General features: G+C 38.4%; 1 protein-coding gene across 1 annotated transcript in view; it reads right to left on the bottom strand.

Moving 5' to 3' along the window:
• LOC127640471 (NT-3 growth factor receptor-like) overlaps positions 1–19,436 on the bottom strand; it is a 245,771-nt gene that overhangs the window by 93,044 nt on the left and 133,291 nt on the right. Inside the window, exons 8-11 of the mRNA XM_052123066.1 lie at positions 15,695–15,991; positions 14,514–14,528; positions 12,822–12,883; positions 11,001–11,103 (exon numbers count right to left, since the gene is read on the bottom strand). Coding sequence (XP_051979026.1) covers positions 11,001–11,103; positions 12,822–12,883; positions 14,514–14,528; positions 15,695–15,991 — 477 coding nt within the window. The remainder of the gene's footprint in view (positions 1–11,000; positions 11,104–12,821; positions 12,884–14,513; positions 14,529–15,694; positions 15,992–19,436) is intronic.

A 19,436-nucleotide genomic window follows, 5' to 3' on the forward strand; every position in this document is an offset into this window, starting at 1 on the left:
GTTTTGCAAAACATTTTAACATGGCTCATAGTATGCATCCTGGTGAAATTAACAACTTTTATTTCCTTTCACATAATTAACAAGTAAATGGACAGATTATCAGTTCAATAATAAGTACTTTACGCCCCGTTTCACACAATGCTATCTTATGACATCAAAACACATTTACTATACTACATGACTTGTCATTTTAGGGTAATTTTAACATTTGTTTTGCCAGTATGACACTGGGTCATTTATGGCTTTTGAAATGACAAAATACATAAAGGCATTTCAGCCTGCATTAGGCTGTGCTAAATATAAAATACAGTCAATTGTCCTTTAAGTGCATTAAACTGGCTGCCAAAACAATATGAATGCCATATATATAATATTAATCCTGGTTATTGATTGGTGATCTTTAATGGTTTTGCAGTTTGAATTCCTGGCATGAACCAACTGCAAAAAATGGACTGACTGCATCCCTTGTTTGCTAGCAATTAGGCCTAATTCTTGTTTAGATAGTAGTCCTCTTTACAGGAAACCTCCAAACCTCATCCATGTTTTGGAGCAAAGTGAGAATGAGTAAATGATGACAACAATTTTATATTTGAGTGCACTATCCCTTTAATATAGAATGTTAATGCACAGGTGTGCATTTATCTGCCTTTTAAAATGGTTCCAACGCAGCTCATCCAGTCTGATTTTTCTAGTTGGAATGATCTGTTTTATAATCCAGAATATCCTACGGCAAACTAGTGCACTACATATGCATTCTGAGCAGTGCCACCACTTCTTGCTGTGGTATGTGTAGCCATCAGAAGTGATACACTTTGCTTCACTTGTGTGTACTAATCGCCCTTCGGCACAACACAGGTAATGGTGCAAGAAGGAAAGGAAAAGCTCTTGTGACAGATATTTGAGACTGTGGATTTGGGAGTGTGCAACAAACACAAGAAAGGTGAAGTGGAAGAAGCATGCAGATGACAAGGTGGAGGTCCTCAGGTATGAAAGCCGTTGGTTAGTCACTGAGGGGACAAGAGAGAGTCTTAGTGTGAATGTCAGAGTTTAATATGCTGTCTGTCAGACCCGGCCCATATTCTGGCTGCTCTGGTTTGCTGGCTGACATTCGGAGCCTTGTTTTCAGAGTGCAGGTGCATGATCTCATGCGGCAGGGGTCAGAGAAGGTAGAGGAAGACACCGCGGTAAAATGGACAGTGACAAATGACAATGCAGCTGAGGCCATCACTGGCAACTCCAATCAACTGAAGAGAGAGTGAGACTCAGGCTCTGTATGAAAGCAGTGGCAGGAGGAGATGCCATTGAGTTGGAAGCTGTGTGGCATATATTTGAAGTAGTTCAGCAAAAGCTGCCCCATGATATACTTGTCAAAGTCAACTTATTAAGTCAAAAAAAGGGATTATTCCATTTGCACTTTTGGCAGGGAATCTATCTTTGAAGTACTACAAGCAGAGGGTGCGTAATAGAATAATTTGTTCTCTTGTCCTGTTCCTTTTGTTTTAAAATCCTCTTTTGTCCATTGTAAAACGGGTTAAGGGAAAGGAGGAGGCAAGATCTGGCTTGACAATATAAATAATAGTTTTAATAATAAACTGAACGAAAAACGCAAACACAAATACACAGAGCAGCTGCCTGTAATTCTCTCTCTCTCTAACCATCATCACCGGCCACCTTTATCCCTCTCGCACCCCCATAAGGCTGATTGGGGAACGGGCGTGCATTGTTTAAGCCAGGCCCCGCCCTCCTCCACTCTACATCCATGTTCTTCACCATATGTTATATCACCAGATTGATCTCTGCATTCCCTAAAGGGAAAGGTGCTGAACTCCAAAATAGCACAGCAAGTTGGAATCTTTACATCAGATAAAAATTGACACACTTAAAATATAGATGTGGTCCCAAGTCCATGAAGAACAACAAACAAATTGATGATACCAGTAGTTTTTTTTTTGTCTCCACTGTGAGAAATCATGTGGTTTTCATATGTACTTATGCAAAACACAAAGCGGTATGTATAGTAAAATATAGGTAGGTAGGTAGGAAGCAAGGAAGGAAAGAAGGAAGGAAAGAAGGAAGGAAGAGAAAAAAATAGGTGGGAGGGAGGGAGGGAGAGAGGGAGGGAAAGAAAGAAAGAAAGATTTGGTTGACAGCAGAACAGTAAAATGGGTCATTCCTGGCTACGAAGGTGGATACATAAAAAATGCTTTATATAGCAGATTTCATAGTAAAGCAAACTCAGCACAGTACACCTGGAGAGGTCAGAATCAAATCACATTCTGTGAAGCAGCAAGGCCAGATCTAAGGAAAGCACTGCTGAAGTGTGTATGTATGGGCGGGTTTGGGTGGTTTATGAGGACATTTTTTTAAACTGATATTTACAAGGGTATTATGCTATAAATGTGGTTTATGAGGAAATGTCTAGTGTCTCCATTATTCAAATTGCTTAAAAAACACTAAAAAATTGTAATTTTTTTAAATGTAAAAATCCTAAAAGTGTTTTGTGAGTGTTAGGTTTAGGGGTAGGGTTAGGGGACATAATCTATAGTTTATATAGTATATAATTCATTGTGTCTATGAAGAGTCCTCATAAGGATAGCCACACCAACATGTGTGTGTGTGTGTGTGTGTGTGTGTGTGTGTGTGTGTGTGTGTGTGTGTGTGTGTGTGTGTGTGCACGTGTGAGAGAGAGTGCGAGAGAGAGAGAGAGAAAGAGATGAAATGTTGAGGTAGACCGCGGGCATCAGGCATCTACAATCGATCACCGATTACCACCGTCAATGAGAACGAATGAGGTCGTACACAGGTCTGCTCTCCTCATCTCCTCTTCATTATGCTTTTCAAAACAATGGTAATTATAACTAGGTAGCTGAGCTCTGAAATAAATCAAGCAAACTGCAAGTTAGAGGTAAAGAGAGAATGAACAATGTCCAGCTTCTTTTGTATGGACATGATGGCTATAAGGTTAATCAATCGGATTCAACACAATATGTCACAGCAGAGGAAGTTAAATCAGGGTCCTGCGAATACACAATCTCATATTAAAGCCACTGGAGCAGTAGATGAGGAAGCCAAGAAACAACCAACAGAGGTGGGTGGTAATATATCTCATTTGCACTTAGGGGTCAACTTTTCAAAGGACTAAATCTTAGGCTCCTGCTCATAAATCAACTTATGATGGTTAACTCAGAATTAAGCTGAAAGGAGCCTAAGCTTTAGGCTTGCGGGCTGAGATCCATCCATTCATCTGTCTATCTAATAGCTTAATAGGCATATTTGTTATAAAAATATAAAGCAACTAAAGGATTAACTCCAACAATCTTATTATACGGCTAATACAATTATATATAACATTTTTAAGTATCAGTAAATGTATGTTTAAAATACCTCTTTGATGGGGTTAGGCTTTAATATAATCAATCTTTATGAAACTATGAAGTGGAGCGGCACCCGTTTCAAGCACACACTTTTAATCGACTGGCAGCATGAAAGGTAACAAAAAAGCTAAACAAAAAATCAATTAGATAGACTTAAATCACATGAAGTATTATGTATTATTGATGTTCTTTGGATCACTTGGTCTTTAATGAGCAATATGCTTTGAGTCAAATTAAACTTATAATTTAACAGCCAGACATAACCTGGAGCAAAGCATTTGAGCTCCATATCTGCAAAAATTAAGGGTGGGAGAGAAAATGCCATCCATTTTAATGAACCAGGAGGCTGAATGCCGACTCTGACAGACTGGTGCTATGGATCTCTCTTACCCACACACATATTCTTTACGCACTTATTCTTTCTCAGATGTAAGGAGTTCTAAGAGTGAAAAAAAAGTTTTTTTCCATATGTGTGAGAGCCCTGCTGTCTGATTTAAGATGGTAATAATGGGATCTCACCGTGAGCCCTTAGAGAAAGTTTAACTCGGGCATACGATGCGGGGTGGAATAAGAATCAGGAGACAGGATGCAAGATCTATCCAGATATCATACTGCCTCTCTCAACCAGCACCAGCTGATAGCCTTTTATGAGACCTCACAGAAAGTAATGCACATCCAAAAAAATAAATAATCCTTCAGCCCTGATACCGCGGAGACTCCCAGCATGTGGAGGCTCATGCTACTCTCCGCAATCCATACACAACTTACCACACTCCCCATTGAGAGCGAGAATCACTAATCAGGACCACGAGGAGGTTATCCATTTGATTCTACCCTCCCTAGCAACTGGGCCAATTTGGTTGCTTATGAGACCTGGCTGGAGTCACTCAGCACACCCTGGATTCGAACTCATGACTCCAGGGGTGGTAGTCAACGTCAATACTCAATGAGCTACCCAGGCCCCCGGTGTTTGGTTGAATGATGGTTGGCCAGCTGATCTCCCATCCACACTTGTCTTCAGCTGGTCTAGCTGGTCTATAAGCATGGCCAAGCTGTTTTTATGTTGGTTTAGATGGTTGGCCAACTGGTCTCCGAGCCAATCTGGTTTTCATCTGGTCTAGCTGTTCTTCAAGCCTGGCCAAGTTGGTCTCAAGCTGGTCTAGCTGGACTCCCAGCACGGCCACAATGGTTTTAATTGGTTTAGATGTTTGGCCAACTGGTCTTCCAACCAAGCTGATCTTCAGCAGGACTAGCTGGCATCCCAGCCTGGCCAAGTTGGTATTCAGCTGGTCTAGCTGGTTTCCAAGCCTGGCCAAGTTGGTCTTCCACTGGTCTAGCTGGTCTCCCAGTCTGGACAAGTGGTTTTTGTTTGGTTTAGATGGTTTCCCAACTGGTCTCCCTGACAAGCTGGTTTTTGCTGGTCTAGTTGTTCTACAAGCATACAAGCCAATTTGTCTCAAGCTCGTCTATCTGGACTCCCAGACTTAACAAGAGTTTTGACTTGCTTTAGATTGTTGGTAAACCGATCTATCAGCCAAGTTATCCTTCAGCTGGTCTAGCTGGTCTCTGAGCTTGGCTAAGTTGGTCTTCAGCTGGCCTAGCTTGACTCCCAGTCTGGCCAAGCTGGTTTTTAGTTGGTTTAGATGTTTGGCAAACTAGTCTCCCAGCCAAATTGTTTTTTAGTTGGTTTCACCGGTCTCCAAGCCTGGCTAAGTTGGTCTTCAGCTGTTCTAGCTTGTCTCCCAGCCTGGACAAGATGGGTTTTAGTTTGTTTAGAACAGTGGTTCTCAAACCTGTCCTTTAGCCCCCCAACACACTTTGGATGTCTCCTTAATCAAACACACCTGATTCAACTCATCAGCTTGCTAGTGGAGACTCCAAGACTTAAACTGGTTGTATCAAAAAAGGGTGACATACAAAATGTGCAGTGTTGGGAGGCCTAGAGGACTGGATTGAGAACCAGCTTAATCAAATGCATATGATTGAGATTAACGGCCTCAATCAGCAAGGATTTAAAAAGGCACTAGCTAAAAGGAAGGTGAGCCAGCTCTCCACATATCAACTAATGTGTAGTGTCTTTTTCCCCAAAGAGCGATTGAGCCCAGACAGAACTCTGTAATGGCGTGATGATCTATTCACTAGCCTGTGTAACCTGTGCCCTCTTCTCCCTTTGAAGCCATTCACAGCCTCAAGCCACAGTGACACCTGCACACCATGTTGCACCCACCTAAACTTTTCAACACCCCTTATTTCACCGCTATTGTGAGTAAGCACAACCCATCAGGGGTAAACTGTTGAACTTAACTTTTGACTAAAGACTTCAACTGATCTAGCTGGTCTTCCAGCCTGGCCAAACTTGTAATTAGCTGGTCTAGCTGACCATCCTGGCCAAGCAGGTTTTCAGCTGGTTGGCCCCACTTGGTCTCCCAGCCTGACCAGCTGACAAATGTCTAAAACCTCTTTAAAACCAGCAAAACATACCATCTTAACCAGTTTGTGCATGCTGAGAGAACAGCTAACCTCCTTAGGTTGGTTTAAGTTGTTTTTGCAGTAGGTGAGTATCACAAAATGGACCAAAAACACTGTCTGGCTGAACAGTTTCAATTACAAGCACTTCAGAAAATACTAATGTTTTAAAAGGTTTGCCATGCTTTCCCTGGACCGAATCTTTTACACCTCAGTTCATATGAACAACTCTCATTAATTGCACTGGATGAGAATCAAAAGCATAATGTAACGTCTCAATACGAGAGCACAAACAGCACATTTCACAGCTCTCAGACAAGACAGTCAGGAGAGAAGGGGCTACTGTTTGATGTCATATAAAGGAATCACTGAATAGGGAGACAGTAGGTCACATTTGATTGTCAAATTAGGTACAGGGCCAAGAAATGAATCGGACACTACAAGAATGTAATGACATTTGTCTAGAATCAAAACAATCCTTTTTGAACATTATACAAATTTTATTTTATTATTACTGCATTGTTTACAGTGAAGTGTGTAATTTTCATGCTGCTAACTTGTACAAATAAACAGTGAACATGTATTAAGAAAGTAAATGTTCCATTTTCATTAAAAAAGTTAACTTGAAGTATCTCTGAATTACATAGATTTATACACTTTCTTTCCTTCCTTCCTTCCTTCCTTCCTTCCTTCCTTCCTTCCTTCCTTCCTTCTCTTCTGCAGAACGAGGAACATGGAAACCCAAAAACATTACCAAGTGCCTGCATGTAAATAACTGGAGATCTGTGCCTCCTGGTTCTTCCAGCACCACCCAGAACCCTCTCCAATCCCCTTCTGTTCTCCCTTCTTCAATTCTACATCCATTTATGTTATCTGCTTAATCTCCTTTTAATTAGCTCAGTTAAAAAAAGGACTGAGAGTGCTCTCTGTTTCTGTCAACAAGAGTGAGGACGAAGGGAGTGGGGGGTTACAGAAGGAAGAGGGTGGGTAGAGGGAAAAAGGAGGTAAAAGCGATTGGTGGAGATTAGGGACAGCACAGAAGCTGTTGTAAAACAGGAAAGAAAGAAAGAAAGAAAGAAAGAAAGAAAGAAAGAAAGAAAGAAAGAAAGAAAGAAGAATGTCCCATTGAGAAACAAAGTGAAACAGAGAAAGTCAAAGAACATGGCACAGTGCCAAAGCAAGACACAGTGAGCCAACGCGCCACACATTCATTTAGAGTCTGTCTCTGCCATAACATGGGCTTGTGGGTACTCTGACACTGTTACCACCAGACAAGGCTACTGATTTGATTTCAGTTGATGGTGAGAGAAAAATAACATGACATGAGGCTCCAGGGACCGAAGGCACCATGTTAATTATTATTCTGATATATGAGCATTTGTGTTGTTTGCAGTGCAATTGGTGTTACAAGGTTCCACATCAGCCTACATCTTGTAATGTTCATTACCAAGACATTATATGAGTTCTGGATGGCATGACTTCATATTGGCTGACATGTCAAGGGGGGGACATGTCTCTGGTTTTTATGGCAGAGATGAATATGGGAAAATATCATAAAAAAATATCCAAGTTCTTTTATTTAAAAATAATAATAATAAAAAAAAAAAGCAAATTAATGCTATTTTAGGGCAATATTTGGGGATTATTTAGCATTTTGACACTGTATTGAGCATATAGTTACTATAGAGAAATGTGATTAATTGCCATGAAAATAAGGTTTCACCCCATATTACCACAAATGTTTTTATTTTTTTAATTATTAAGCCTATTTTTCTCAATGGGAATTTTCATTAGATTTGTATTACTAAGAAAATTGAAAGCATTGAAAAAGCCCATTTCCACCATCAGGGCAATAATAAACAAGTTTTTATCAACTGGAGATCTAAAGATTCGTCCTGGAAAAGGATGTATGTTTATATTGTCTCCACGCACAGTGAGGAGGATGGCCAAATAATCTGCACGGATCACAGCTGGAGAATTGCAGAAATTAGTTGGGTCTTGAGATCAGAATGTCTCACAAAAAAATATCAGACATCACATACATCACCACAAGTTGTTTGGGTTTCAAAAAAACAGGCTCCATCATCTTGAAGCAAAATGTAATGCTTTATTAAGATATAATTCACACAAAATGAAAATTCTTGTTGTTCCAATCTGGAATGACTTACCTCACTTCTGCCTCACATCTCCTTTTGTGTTCCATTTAAGTAAGTAATTTGGGGTGGGAATAGCATAAGAGTGTGTAAACAATGACACAATTCCATTTGGGGGTGAACTATTCTTTTATGATTCTTTTACTTTAAACCCTTTCTTCCAGAAAAATCTGAGAAAAAATATAAATAAAAAGAAACTTTCACCTATTTGTATTTCACAATGCATTTGATGTGAAAGGGAGGTGTTCCTAACTACCATTGCTAAAATGCAGCCACAATGCATTATGGGTAGCCAAACCAACCAAGCTTTGAAGGATTTTAAGAGAAGTGAGGAAACAACAACATTGACCCTGCCAACCCATCTGAGAAGCAGGAGAGCATGACTGGGCCATTGTTCATCCCGGAACATTTCCACAGTGACAACCAAGAGATCCGCTAACTGCTCAGCAGAAATGTAAAGGCTTTGGGTCTCAGACAAGCCAAAGGATGCAGGTATGTCCAGCATTGTGACATATGAATCATATTTAACTATTTAGTCGAATACCAGAAACCACACTGCTAAAAATACCAAGATAAACCAGCCCAAGCTGGTTTGCTGATCTTAGCTGGTCTCTCAGCCTGCTCAGGTTGGTCTGTTGGCTGATTTTGGACACTTTTCAGCCGGTCAGACCAGAAAACCAGCTTAGGATGGTTTAGGCACTTTTTTCTTAAAGGGATAGTTCATCCATAAATTAAAATGCAGTTATTGTTTACTCACCCCAGTGTTGTTATAACCCAATATGACTTTCTTTCTTTTTCTTAACACAAAGGGAGAAAATGTGAAAATATTTTGCTCAGTGATGTCCTACAATGGCAGTTTATGGTGACCACCTATTCAAGCTTCAAAACAAAGCAAAAGTATAAATCAGAATCTTATAAATTATTATTTGAGGCTCAGGATTCTTATGAAAACATACAATAAGGTTTGGTGAGAAACAAACTGAAATCAAATCTATTATTTAGTGAAATTTTCGATGGACCGTTGCTCTCCTCTGCACGTTCCTGAGACCAGTAGTTCACACAGCCCCCTTGGCGAAATGGTGTGTTCAAGTGAAAACATGTTATGGTTATCTAAAAACAGGCACACAAACCAGAGAACCAAACTAACAAAACATGTCTGAAGAATTTGCTGTCCAAGAATGGATGCATTTCAATGCCCAGCCTTATTTATTTTATTATTTACCGGAATATTCAATCAAACAGAGATAGAGGCAGGAATGTCTATCCCCTGTTCTCCATTCTGATCCTCCATCTGAAGAGAGCGATACCTCAGCTAAACATTCGGTAGGTGTGACAAAATCAAGTAGTTTTTAACTGGCTCATGAGTTGCTGGCTTCAATATACTGTTATGAGAATGTTTTTGGACCGGTGCCATGTTTCCCACTGCAATGCCGAAAATAGAAACCAAGCGATTGACAGAATGTCCTGTCGCTCCTCACGGCAGTTAGGACAAAAACTCTGATGATTAATAGAAAAGATACCTTTTATCGCATGTCGTTTGCCATCAGGTTAGGAAACGATGTGACTGTGTCCTTCAGCCTCATCGGTCTATGGCTGTGTCTGAAAACTGGAAAATGCTGCCTTTGGAGGCTTTATACAGAGGTAGGGTGAAAATAAGGTGCTCTTCAAATTGTCCTGAGACCAGTTCCCTTATGAATTCAATTCATTCATAAACACTGTCTGTTAAGCCATTAACTGATTACGTTTTTGGATGCAGCCTATCTCTCTCAGTTTGATTGAGTACACCGGCTATAAAAAAAAAAATAAGGTTGGGCAGGGCAGGGGGCCTGGGAAGCTCAGCGAGTAAAGACGCTGACTACCACCCCCTGAAGTGTGTGAGTTCAAATCCAGGGTGTACTGAGTGATTCCAGCCAGGTCTCCTAAGCAACCAAATTGTCCCGGTTGCTAGGGAGAGTAGAGTCACATGGGGTAACCTCCTCGTGTTCACTATAACGAGGTTCGCTCTCAATGGGGCATGTAGTGAGTTGTGCATGGATGCCGCGGTGGATGGCTTGAAGCCTCCACATGCGCTATGTCTCCACGGTAACGTGCTCAACAAGCCACATGATAAGATGCACGGGTTGAAGGTCTCAGACGCAGAGGTAACTGAGATTCGTCCTCTGCCACTCGGATTGAGTCGAGTCGCTACGCCACCACGAGGACTTAGAGTGCATTGGGAATTAGGTATTCCAAATTAGGGAGAAAAGGGGGAGAAAATAAAATAAATAAATAAATAAATAAATAAATAAGGGCTGGGCATAGAAATGCATTTATTCTTGGACTACAAACTCTTTAGGCATGTTTTGTAGTTGTGTAGTGTGGTTCTCTGGTTTGTGTGCAGCTGTTTCCTGTTCTTCAGTTTCAATGTGGTGGACCTGTTTTTAGATAAACAAAATGTGTTTTCGCTTGAATGCCCCATTTCGCCAGCGGGCTGCATGAACTACTTGTCTCACGAGTCTCATGAACACGCAGAGGAGAGCAACAGTCCAACAACAGTTTCACTAAATAATATATTAGATTTTGGTTTGTTTCTTACCACCCTTATCAGATGCTTTCATAACAATCATGATAATGATGTTATGATAATTTATTCGATTTCTGTATTATACTTTTATGTTTTTTTGAAGCTTGAAGAGGTGGTCACCATAAACTGCCATTGTAGGACATCACTGAGCACAACTTTTTTCTTCACAATTTCTCCCTTTGTGTTAAGAAAAAGAAAGTAAAATGATGTTATAACAACATAGGGGTGAGTAAACAATGACTGAATTTTAAGCAGAGCAATGAACCTCATGCAAATGCAAGCTATGTAAAACAAATGGCAGAAATATTAAAAGAAATGTACAAGTTTGTTTCCCCACCACTTACAAAAGTTGCTGGTAAAATAAAATGAGTCACTTGTTGTAACACTTATTCACTAATAATGCAATGTGCCAAGTTTCCAGCTGAAGAGTTTACATCGGCTTACCTTTCATGCCAAACTTGGAGCGTCTGCCATATTTGTTGATTAGCACGAACATAACGACAAGGAGCACACAGGCAAAGCCAGCCAAGCCAACTGCAATTGACACCTAGAGAGCAGGAGACACATGATTTTAATTGATATTTAAATTGTTAATAACAGAGATATGAAATGGGCAACATATTTTCATTTCTATTAAAACTTTACAATGTACAGTGAAAGTATGAAACATAGTATTTAAATACTATATATTGTAAACTTCATGTCAGTAAAAGTTTAAATTTATAAATGTTACATGTTAGCATTACATAACCCTTTAGTGTATTATGCATGTTTTATTAATTAAAATTAAATCTCAACTAAAATGCTATAATAACATTATGTTGTATTAACTTTAAATACTGCTTTTGGGTGACAGTTTCTCTGCGATACAATTAATAATTGAATCTGAGAACCAAACTTAGCTATATTAGCACTGAGCCAACCTTTTCATGTTAGCAGGGATACAGCTACGTTCAGAAGGGGATACTTGCATACTGCACAGTTTATTCTGCATAATATGACATACTATTTAAAAAATGTTTACAGTATTGTATGCAATACAGAATGATACACATTTCAAGCAGTAGGCTAGAATGGTCCACTGTTGTAACATGACCTCATTACACTGCATGTCCAGTTACAGTTAATTCCAGATAGTCTGTATTTTAAATCCAAGTCTTAACGTATGACAGTAGTGTGAAAGTACTTGGCGTAGTGGTGGTGGCATAGTGGCTAAAGCACAGGGCTAATCAGAAAGTCACAGGTTCTAACCCCACGGCCACCACCATTGTGTCCTTGAGCAAGGCACTTAACTCCAGGTTGCTCAGGGGTGATTGTCCCTGTAATAAGTGCACTGTAAGTCGCTTTGGATAAAAGTGTCTGCCAAATGCATAAATGTAAATGTAAATAACTGATTAACCTGCAACACAGTGATACATGTCAAAGCTTCAGTATCATATTAAAAGCTGTTTATAAATGGATTTAATACATATGTAATGCACTTTACAAAGAAAAAAAAAAACTACATCCCAGGAACGACATGATTAGAAACATAAAACATGCCAAATAAATATTTCTGTTTAATAAAATGTGTCTCTTACGGGGGGAGTGCAAAATTACAGCGAACTCACAAAGTGTGTCTTGGCTTGTTTATATGATTTGTATTTATGTTGATGCTGTAATCATGTCATCAATGTAATTGGTGTCATAAGTTGCTTATGGCAGCAGAGGCTTCCATAAATTGCATGAAAATGGAAGGGCATCATAGTATATAATAGAAGAAAAGAATTATAATAATAATAATAATACTAATTCATGTTAGGTGTTTTAGGAGAGATATAACAGCCTTGCCTTTACAGCCAAAATACTCACACTTCCTTATGGAAAACTACAACTGAATATATTGTCTGAATGTCCCAGATAAAAACAAAATAAAGACAATACACAATAAATCAAAGCTCTGGAATAAAGCCATCTGAAGCAAAAAAGCTTTCGCTGTAATTAGGACCTCCAAACAATCAAAGGTTACTCACTCTCTTTGTGTCTGAGTCCCTATTAAAGCCTTAAAATGACAATATAATCTCTATCCAGCCAATTGCAGCACAAAGATGAACGAAAGCACATCTTTAGGTAGATGTAATAAACACAAACCACAAGGGAATGGCAGATAGGATGTACAAGTGTGGAAGAGAGGAAGTGGTTCAGAATAGTTTGTGTGCAGACCTGAGAACAAAGTGTTCATGTAACCTCATTATACGTTATATGGGTAAAGAAAACAACACTCACGCCAAAGGTGTCCTCTTCAGGCCGATGTGTCATAGTTGGAATAGCGGTTGGTGTCGGACTCACTAGAAGACAAACAAGAGTTTGTAGTGTTCAGAGAAAAATATAAATTTGAAACAATTTATCTTTTTTTATTTCTTTATTTATTTTGCTACTACTAGAGTCTATACAGTATATCCAAGCAAAACAATTACCTAGACACACAGTTGTCCTAAAAAGCACTGTATATGGAATCAAACTTATGAAATCTAAATGATCAAACTATGGAATCTAAATCAAACTTAAAATAAATGAATTTGATTTGGTTTTCTTAGAACTAATTACTTTCAACCAATGTGTCTCATTGTTATTTTTATGATTTTCCCTCCATTTGGAACTCTCCATACATGGACTTGTTATACCAGCCTTAACTTGGCTGGTTTTGTCAATGGACGCAAAGTGATGGATGGATTGTTGGTTCACTTCAAGTTACTGCTGTTACGAGAACCATTGAGCATTATTCGCTAAATATGTCTTGGGGCGAATACTGTTTGATTAGTCCTGTTTTTTGCAAGGTTATTGCTATTACAATGGGGGATTCTGATTTTAGATTGTTCCGCCAATATAATACTTTTGGTAATGAAAAAAAAGCCTAAGGCTATTCATAATTTTTTTCTGTTCTTTACTAAGTAGGAAACATGGAGTGAGCAAGGCCTAGCTAGTGGACTTACGTATCCTGCCTTGCATCCACTTATACTCCACATTCACACACACTACAACCATTCATCCCGAGCAAAACCATTTAACTTAATTCAGAGCTCTGACAGCAACAATCTGTCATTTGCACAGTTCCCATGCGTCAACTTGATTAAACATGGTAAATTGGGGTGATATCAATGTAAGAAACCTACTCATGAAGGTCAATGACTGTGCTTTAATAATTGGGTGATTTCACATTTACAGACCTTTCTATAAATTTTGCCAAATTTTTTTGTTGAGAGGTCATGTGTACACTCTAACGTAGAAGTTTGTTGTCAAAGAGTTTGAGCCAATCACAAAGTTCTGAAGAAGCTGATGTCATTATTTCATGTAGTTGGAAATCATGATTTGGGATTGTCTACATTGTGGAGAGAAATGTCATCAAATTGGACAAATTGATTAATTATTTATTCAGATTTTTACTACAGAATTTGGTGCTACTGTTTGAATGGTAGCCGTGTGGATAAAAGTCTGAAAGGCTTTGTGTGTGAAAATAGCAGATACATTACTTTACAGATAATCTGGCAATTTTAATGCAATTTAACAGGCTTCATGTTAGAAAGTGGCTATTGATTCACTGTTAAACTTATGAATGAGAACAGATTAACCAAAATCGAAGTTATTTCTGAGTGCTGAGCAACACTTGCGAACTGGCCTGCAGTGTGTAAAATGACCTTGATCTAGGGGATTCTGAATTAGGATCCGATTTTTCTTATACTGACAGATATCGGTCACTTTAAGCCAAAAATACTAAATAGGTCCAATAACAGCACATCCAGCCATGGCTGCCAGCCATCCGAGTACACGGCCAAGGATATTGTTTGGGGGAAAGTTGTTTATTCTGAACACAGACTAAATGAATTCCTTCAAAACCTTTCTTTGTTTTATTATAAACAAAACTAATGAATTAGATATATAAAAAATGCATGCACCATACAATTAAAGAGAGGAACTCACCATTTTCAATGTAGTCTACAGAGAAAAAAGAGAAACAAACAAACACGGAGGTATGTAATTACCAGATATGAATATGACCAGATCAGCTCTGAGGATTCATGTAAATGCATTTGAAAATGTTATTATACTATGATCAACATTTACGCCTCAATGCATTTCTTTTGCAAATATGGTAATGTTCCAAAATGAGTCTTTGAGAATATGAGACAATAATTGCAATATTTAACAATGCAATTAAACCTTATTTGATGTGAAAGCTTGCATGACGGAATCATGTGATCTGCATGTAGAGGGGTTTTTATATAAATATATATATATATATATATATATATATATATATATATATATATATATATATATATATATACATACAGTACCTATTTCACTTCATATGGCTTAGAGATATGGGAAAAAAGTGCACAAGCCATATCGACAACTTTTATGTGGTTTTATTGTGTTTTTGTCTTTTTTGGAGCTTGACAGCCTGCAGTCACTATTCACTTTCATTATACAGCTTATTAAGGTGTGTTTAATGTAAGAAAGACAGTCAAACATTTTTAGAGTGACAAGGCATGGCAATATAGGGTAATATAGTAAATAATGACATAATTGTCACTTTTGGGTTAAATTTCTTTAAGAGAGAGGGCCTGTGTCTATATTTATTTATAAACCTGATGGATTCTCACCCTTGGTGTTAATAAGTTACTCATGCAGAACATTCAGTCTGTTCTGTTTTTTTAACACTGAGTCTGTGACATAACAGCTCTAATCTTAGAAACACCCCTCTTGCTCTCTTTGGAGAATGCACAGCAGTGCATGATAATCGTACTATTTTTACACAGGTGGAGAGTGAACATGCGAAGTATCATTTCCATGTAAAATAGCATTAAAGAGACGTTGTCAAGTTTGTAGTTAAGATTCATGGTTTTTATTGTGTCAATTTTGACTCTTTTGGTTAAAGGTTATCAATGTTGGGGATAGTTACATTAAAAAGTAACATATTATATTAATATGTTACTCAAAAAACCTAACATTTTTCCAATTTATGCAAAGTGTAATCGAATACAGTTCAATCAATGTAATAAATATATTGAGATTCTGAAATTATTGACCAGACTGACATACTATAAGTGCTGGCTGCCATTTAAAAAATTAGCAATTTAATTGAATACCTCACGTACCATCAAAAGGAGGCTTTAGGAAGTGGGCGTACACAGTTTTGATGGCCACACCCAGGAAGTTCCTGGCCTCCAATGTGTAGTTGCCATTGTTGTGGTGGGTGGGGGTTTTGAACATAAGACACCCCTCCAGGTTGTCCTGATACACCACCATCTCTGGACGGATGTACTCGGTCGCCTTGATCTCCTCGTCTTTATAGTACCACCGCAGGGTGGGCAGGGGGTGCCCACGTACAGTGAAGATCATACACGTGTCATGCAATTTCTCTGGCTCCTCAAACTTTATGATGGCAGGAGAAACTGCAGGTGAGAAAAAAGGACCAAAAACATTTTATAAAGAATGCCGTAAAGCAGTGGTTAACAAACAGGGGGCCAGAGCCCACTGGAGGGCCTCAGCTAACTTACAGCAAGCTTACTCCATCGTTCTAGCTATACAACGACAGGTCATATTGACCAAAAAGATCCCCCAAAAAAGAAATAAATATATATTGTAGAAGTAGTTTTTATTACGTGTGCGCTATATTCCATGGTCCAGGTTAAAAATGCAGTGTCAATGTTAATGATGGCAAAACAGCATTGGTACTAGTGTGAGTAGTGACCAAACAATAAATGTTGTTTATAAATTTGTGACATGAGCTTTATGGGGGGGACAAATTTATAATGACTTAAATTTAGGTCTGTCCCTCACACAAACCTATCGTTTGGCTTCAGAAGTTTTAGTATTTAGTTAATTTTCATTTCTGGGCAAACTATCCCATATTTATCTGCTTTGTGTCTACTGTTGCAGCAAAAGTCCTTAAAGGAATGGTTCACCTAATAATGATCACCATCTAAGATGTACACATCTTTCTTACATCTTTTCTTTTGACTTTCTTATTTGATAACTCAATCAAATGAATATTTACAGCTCTTTTGGTCCATATAATGAAAGTGAATGGGTACCAAAATGTTTTAGCTAAAAAAAATCACACAAGTCAGCATAAAAGTAATCCATAAGACTCCAGTGGTTAAATCGATGTCTTCAGAAGTGATATGTTAGGTGTGGGTGAGAAACAGATAACTTTCACATTCTTCTTCTTGTGTTTTTAGTGATTCATATTCATGCATACCACACCCTACTGGGCAAAGAGAAGAATTTCTAGCAACAAATGACTTAAATATTGATCTGTTTTTCAACCACACCTATCATATAAATTCTAAAGGTATAGATTTAACTACTGGAGTCTTCTGGATTACATTTTAGAGCATCAAAATTTGGCACACATTAATCTGCATTATATGGACCTACAGAGCTGAAATATTCTTCTAAAAATATTTGTGTTCAGCAGAAGAAGAAAGTCACACACATCTGGGATGGCATGAGGGTGAGTAAATGATGAAAGAAATTTCATTTTTGGGTGAACTATCTCTTTAAGACCCGTAAGCTAGGATAATCACACTGCAGTTATGCATGAGAGGGGCCCCACAGAACAGGTTGTCCATACAACTGTTTGTTTGATCCGCTACCCTGCCTCTTGGACAGGAAGATCCCAGGCTGACTGCCTGGCTGGTCATCAAGCATTTGGTTGAGCGGACGTTTCATGGAGTGAAGGCACAGATCCAAAGCTATGAAAAAAACATCAGTCCATAAACGCTCCCATCAATTCTTTTCCACTCATCGCATGTCAAGATGGTAACTGTCAGAAATGATTATGTTATTAATACAGTATAGGATATGTAAAGGATATAGAAAGTCTACATTTGACGTTTATCAAGAATCAAATTTCAGGTTAACTCACTTCAGAGACAGACATAAGGGAAGAATTGACTAAAGTGCTATGCCACTTTAGTGCATGGTATTTCAGTATATGTGTTTGATTTACAAAGCATCCGAAATCAACAGAATCTAGATGTGTTGAAATATTTCTACATGATCAGTATTTAAATAAATACTGCTTGATAAAATCCAACACATATTCAATTATTTGGGCTTATAGGGATAGAGAGAAAGAGAGAGAGAGTGTGTTCCGGTGATACTGAACAGTCATCCGTGAGATGAGCTCAAGATAAATTGCTACAAATATCAATACAAATGAGGAAATTCAACACAGAACACATCCAAACAAGTTTTTGTCGATATTCGAAAGATTTGTTATTCTTTTTTTCTTTTTATTTTTTATCCTGCCACAACTCAATGTGAGTGAAGTCGGAGATAAGCTAATCACGGGATAACCCCTGCAGATGAAGATATTCATGATGAAAATACAACATCAAGCAACAACTAAAAAGGAAAAACTCACAAAAAGAGAGTTAAAGACATATTTTAAGCAGTGTCAGTGATCTTGGCTTCAGGAGCAGACCCTGCTGAATCATATTTCTCTTTGAAAGGAGCAGCATAGAGATCCATTTTGGACTCAACTGGACATTTTTGAAGCAACAAAGCCAGTAAAAGTGGTCTTTTTTCCTAATTGTATTTATTTATTCATTTGTATTAATTTGTTTTAAATGTAATACACTCACTAAGTGTAATATCAAAAATAAACAAAAAAGGCATTTTCTTCAGTTGATTGTTTACATTCTAAAATCAACTATGGCCAGTGCAGCAGCTTGGCCCCACCCCTTTGTTTACCCTCAGAAGAGCTCTGAACACTCCAGACAGCTCCACAGACAGAATCAGATGAAGGAAAAGCCTGAAACACTGTACGCTGACCATGATCACAGTGTCATTACCAACCTGCTCTTTTACACTGAAAACAGCCCTTTATGGCACACCGCCTCCTGCCAACACTTCACCTTTACCACAAAAAGAGGAATTTGATCCTTTGAAAAAATTATAAAGCAAGAATTTTGATTTGGAACCTGCATAAAAATGGCACTATTATGGTCCAGGGATCAGAGCCTGCTCTCAAAGTTTTCATAGAAGATTTTGAACAAATCAAAACCCTGACACAGTCTGATGAAGATCCCATTCGAAATGGCAACAAACACTGGAATATGAATGCCTCTCCAATAAGTAGTCCAAAAGAAGATGATGACTGAAGCAACTATAAGTCCATCTCAAATGTCGAGAATGAAAGACAATTGTTCACTTCTGAAGGTAGAGGTAGTGGAGCTAAAATAATTAATATTGTCCCATCAATATTACAACAACAACAGGGAACAGCTTAGAAATGACTTCATGAATTTAAGACAAGAGATTGAATATCTACTGTGAGACAGAAAAGAGATGTCAAAGGAACTTCAGCAATTTAAAGAAGACCTGAGAGATGTAAAGTCAACTTTTGGAAGACAAGTAACAGAAGTAAGGACAGAAATGCAGAAGGTAATCTTCGCCATGAATACAGAACTCCACACCAAAGATAAACTCATCAATAATCTGAAAGAACAGCTCAACTCTGTTTCAGCCCCTAAAGAATCTCCAGCTAAACCCTTGATGTATCCAGAGATGCTGAAAATCCCCAACCTGAAGAATCACCAGTGCAGGAAGAGCTTCACTCCTCAACTGATCCACAGCTCTGCTCCAGAGGATCCCAGAGAAACACAGGCTCTTATCCTGACTGATTCAAATGGGAAATATATAAATTAGAAACTTTTGTTCCCAACCGTGAAAGCATGTGCTCAGAGAGGTGGCAATTAGAGCCACACAACAGTTCCCAGAGGCAAAAATAACCCTGTCCATGTTACTACTACCACGCAGTGATGTTCCATTCAACATCATTCATGGAAATAATGTGGAACTTTCCAGAGGCTGTGCACTTCTTCCAAA

Source organism: Xyrauchen texanus, chromosome 49 (genome assembly GCF_025860055.1).
Source record: "Xyrauchen texanus isolate HMW12.3.18 chromosome 49, RBS_HiC_50CHRs, whole genome shotgun sequence".
Lineage (NCBI taxonomy): Eukaryota > Metazoa > Chordata > Actinopteri > Cypriniformes > Catostomidae > Xyrauchen > Xyrauchen texanus.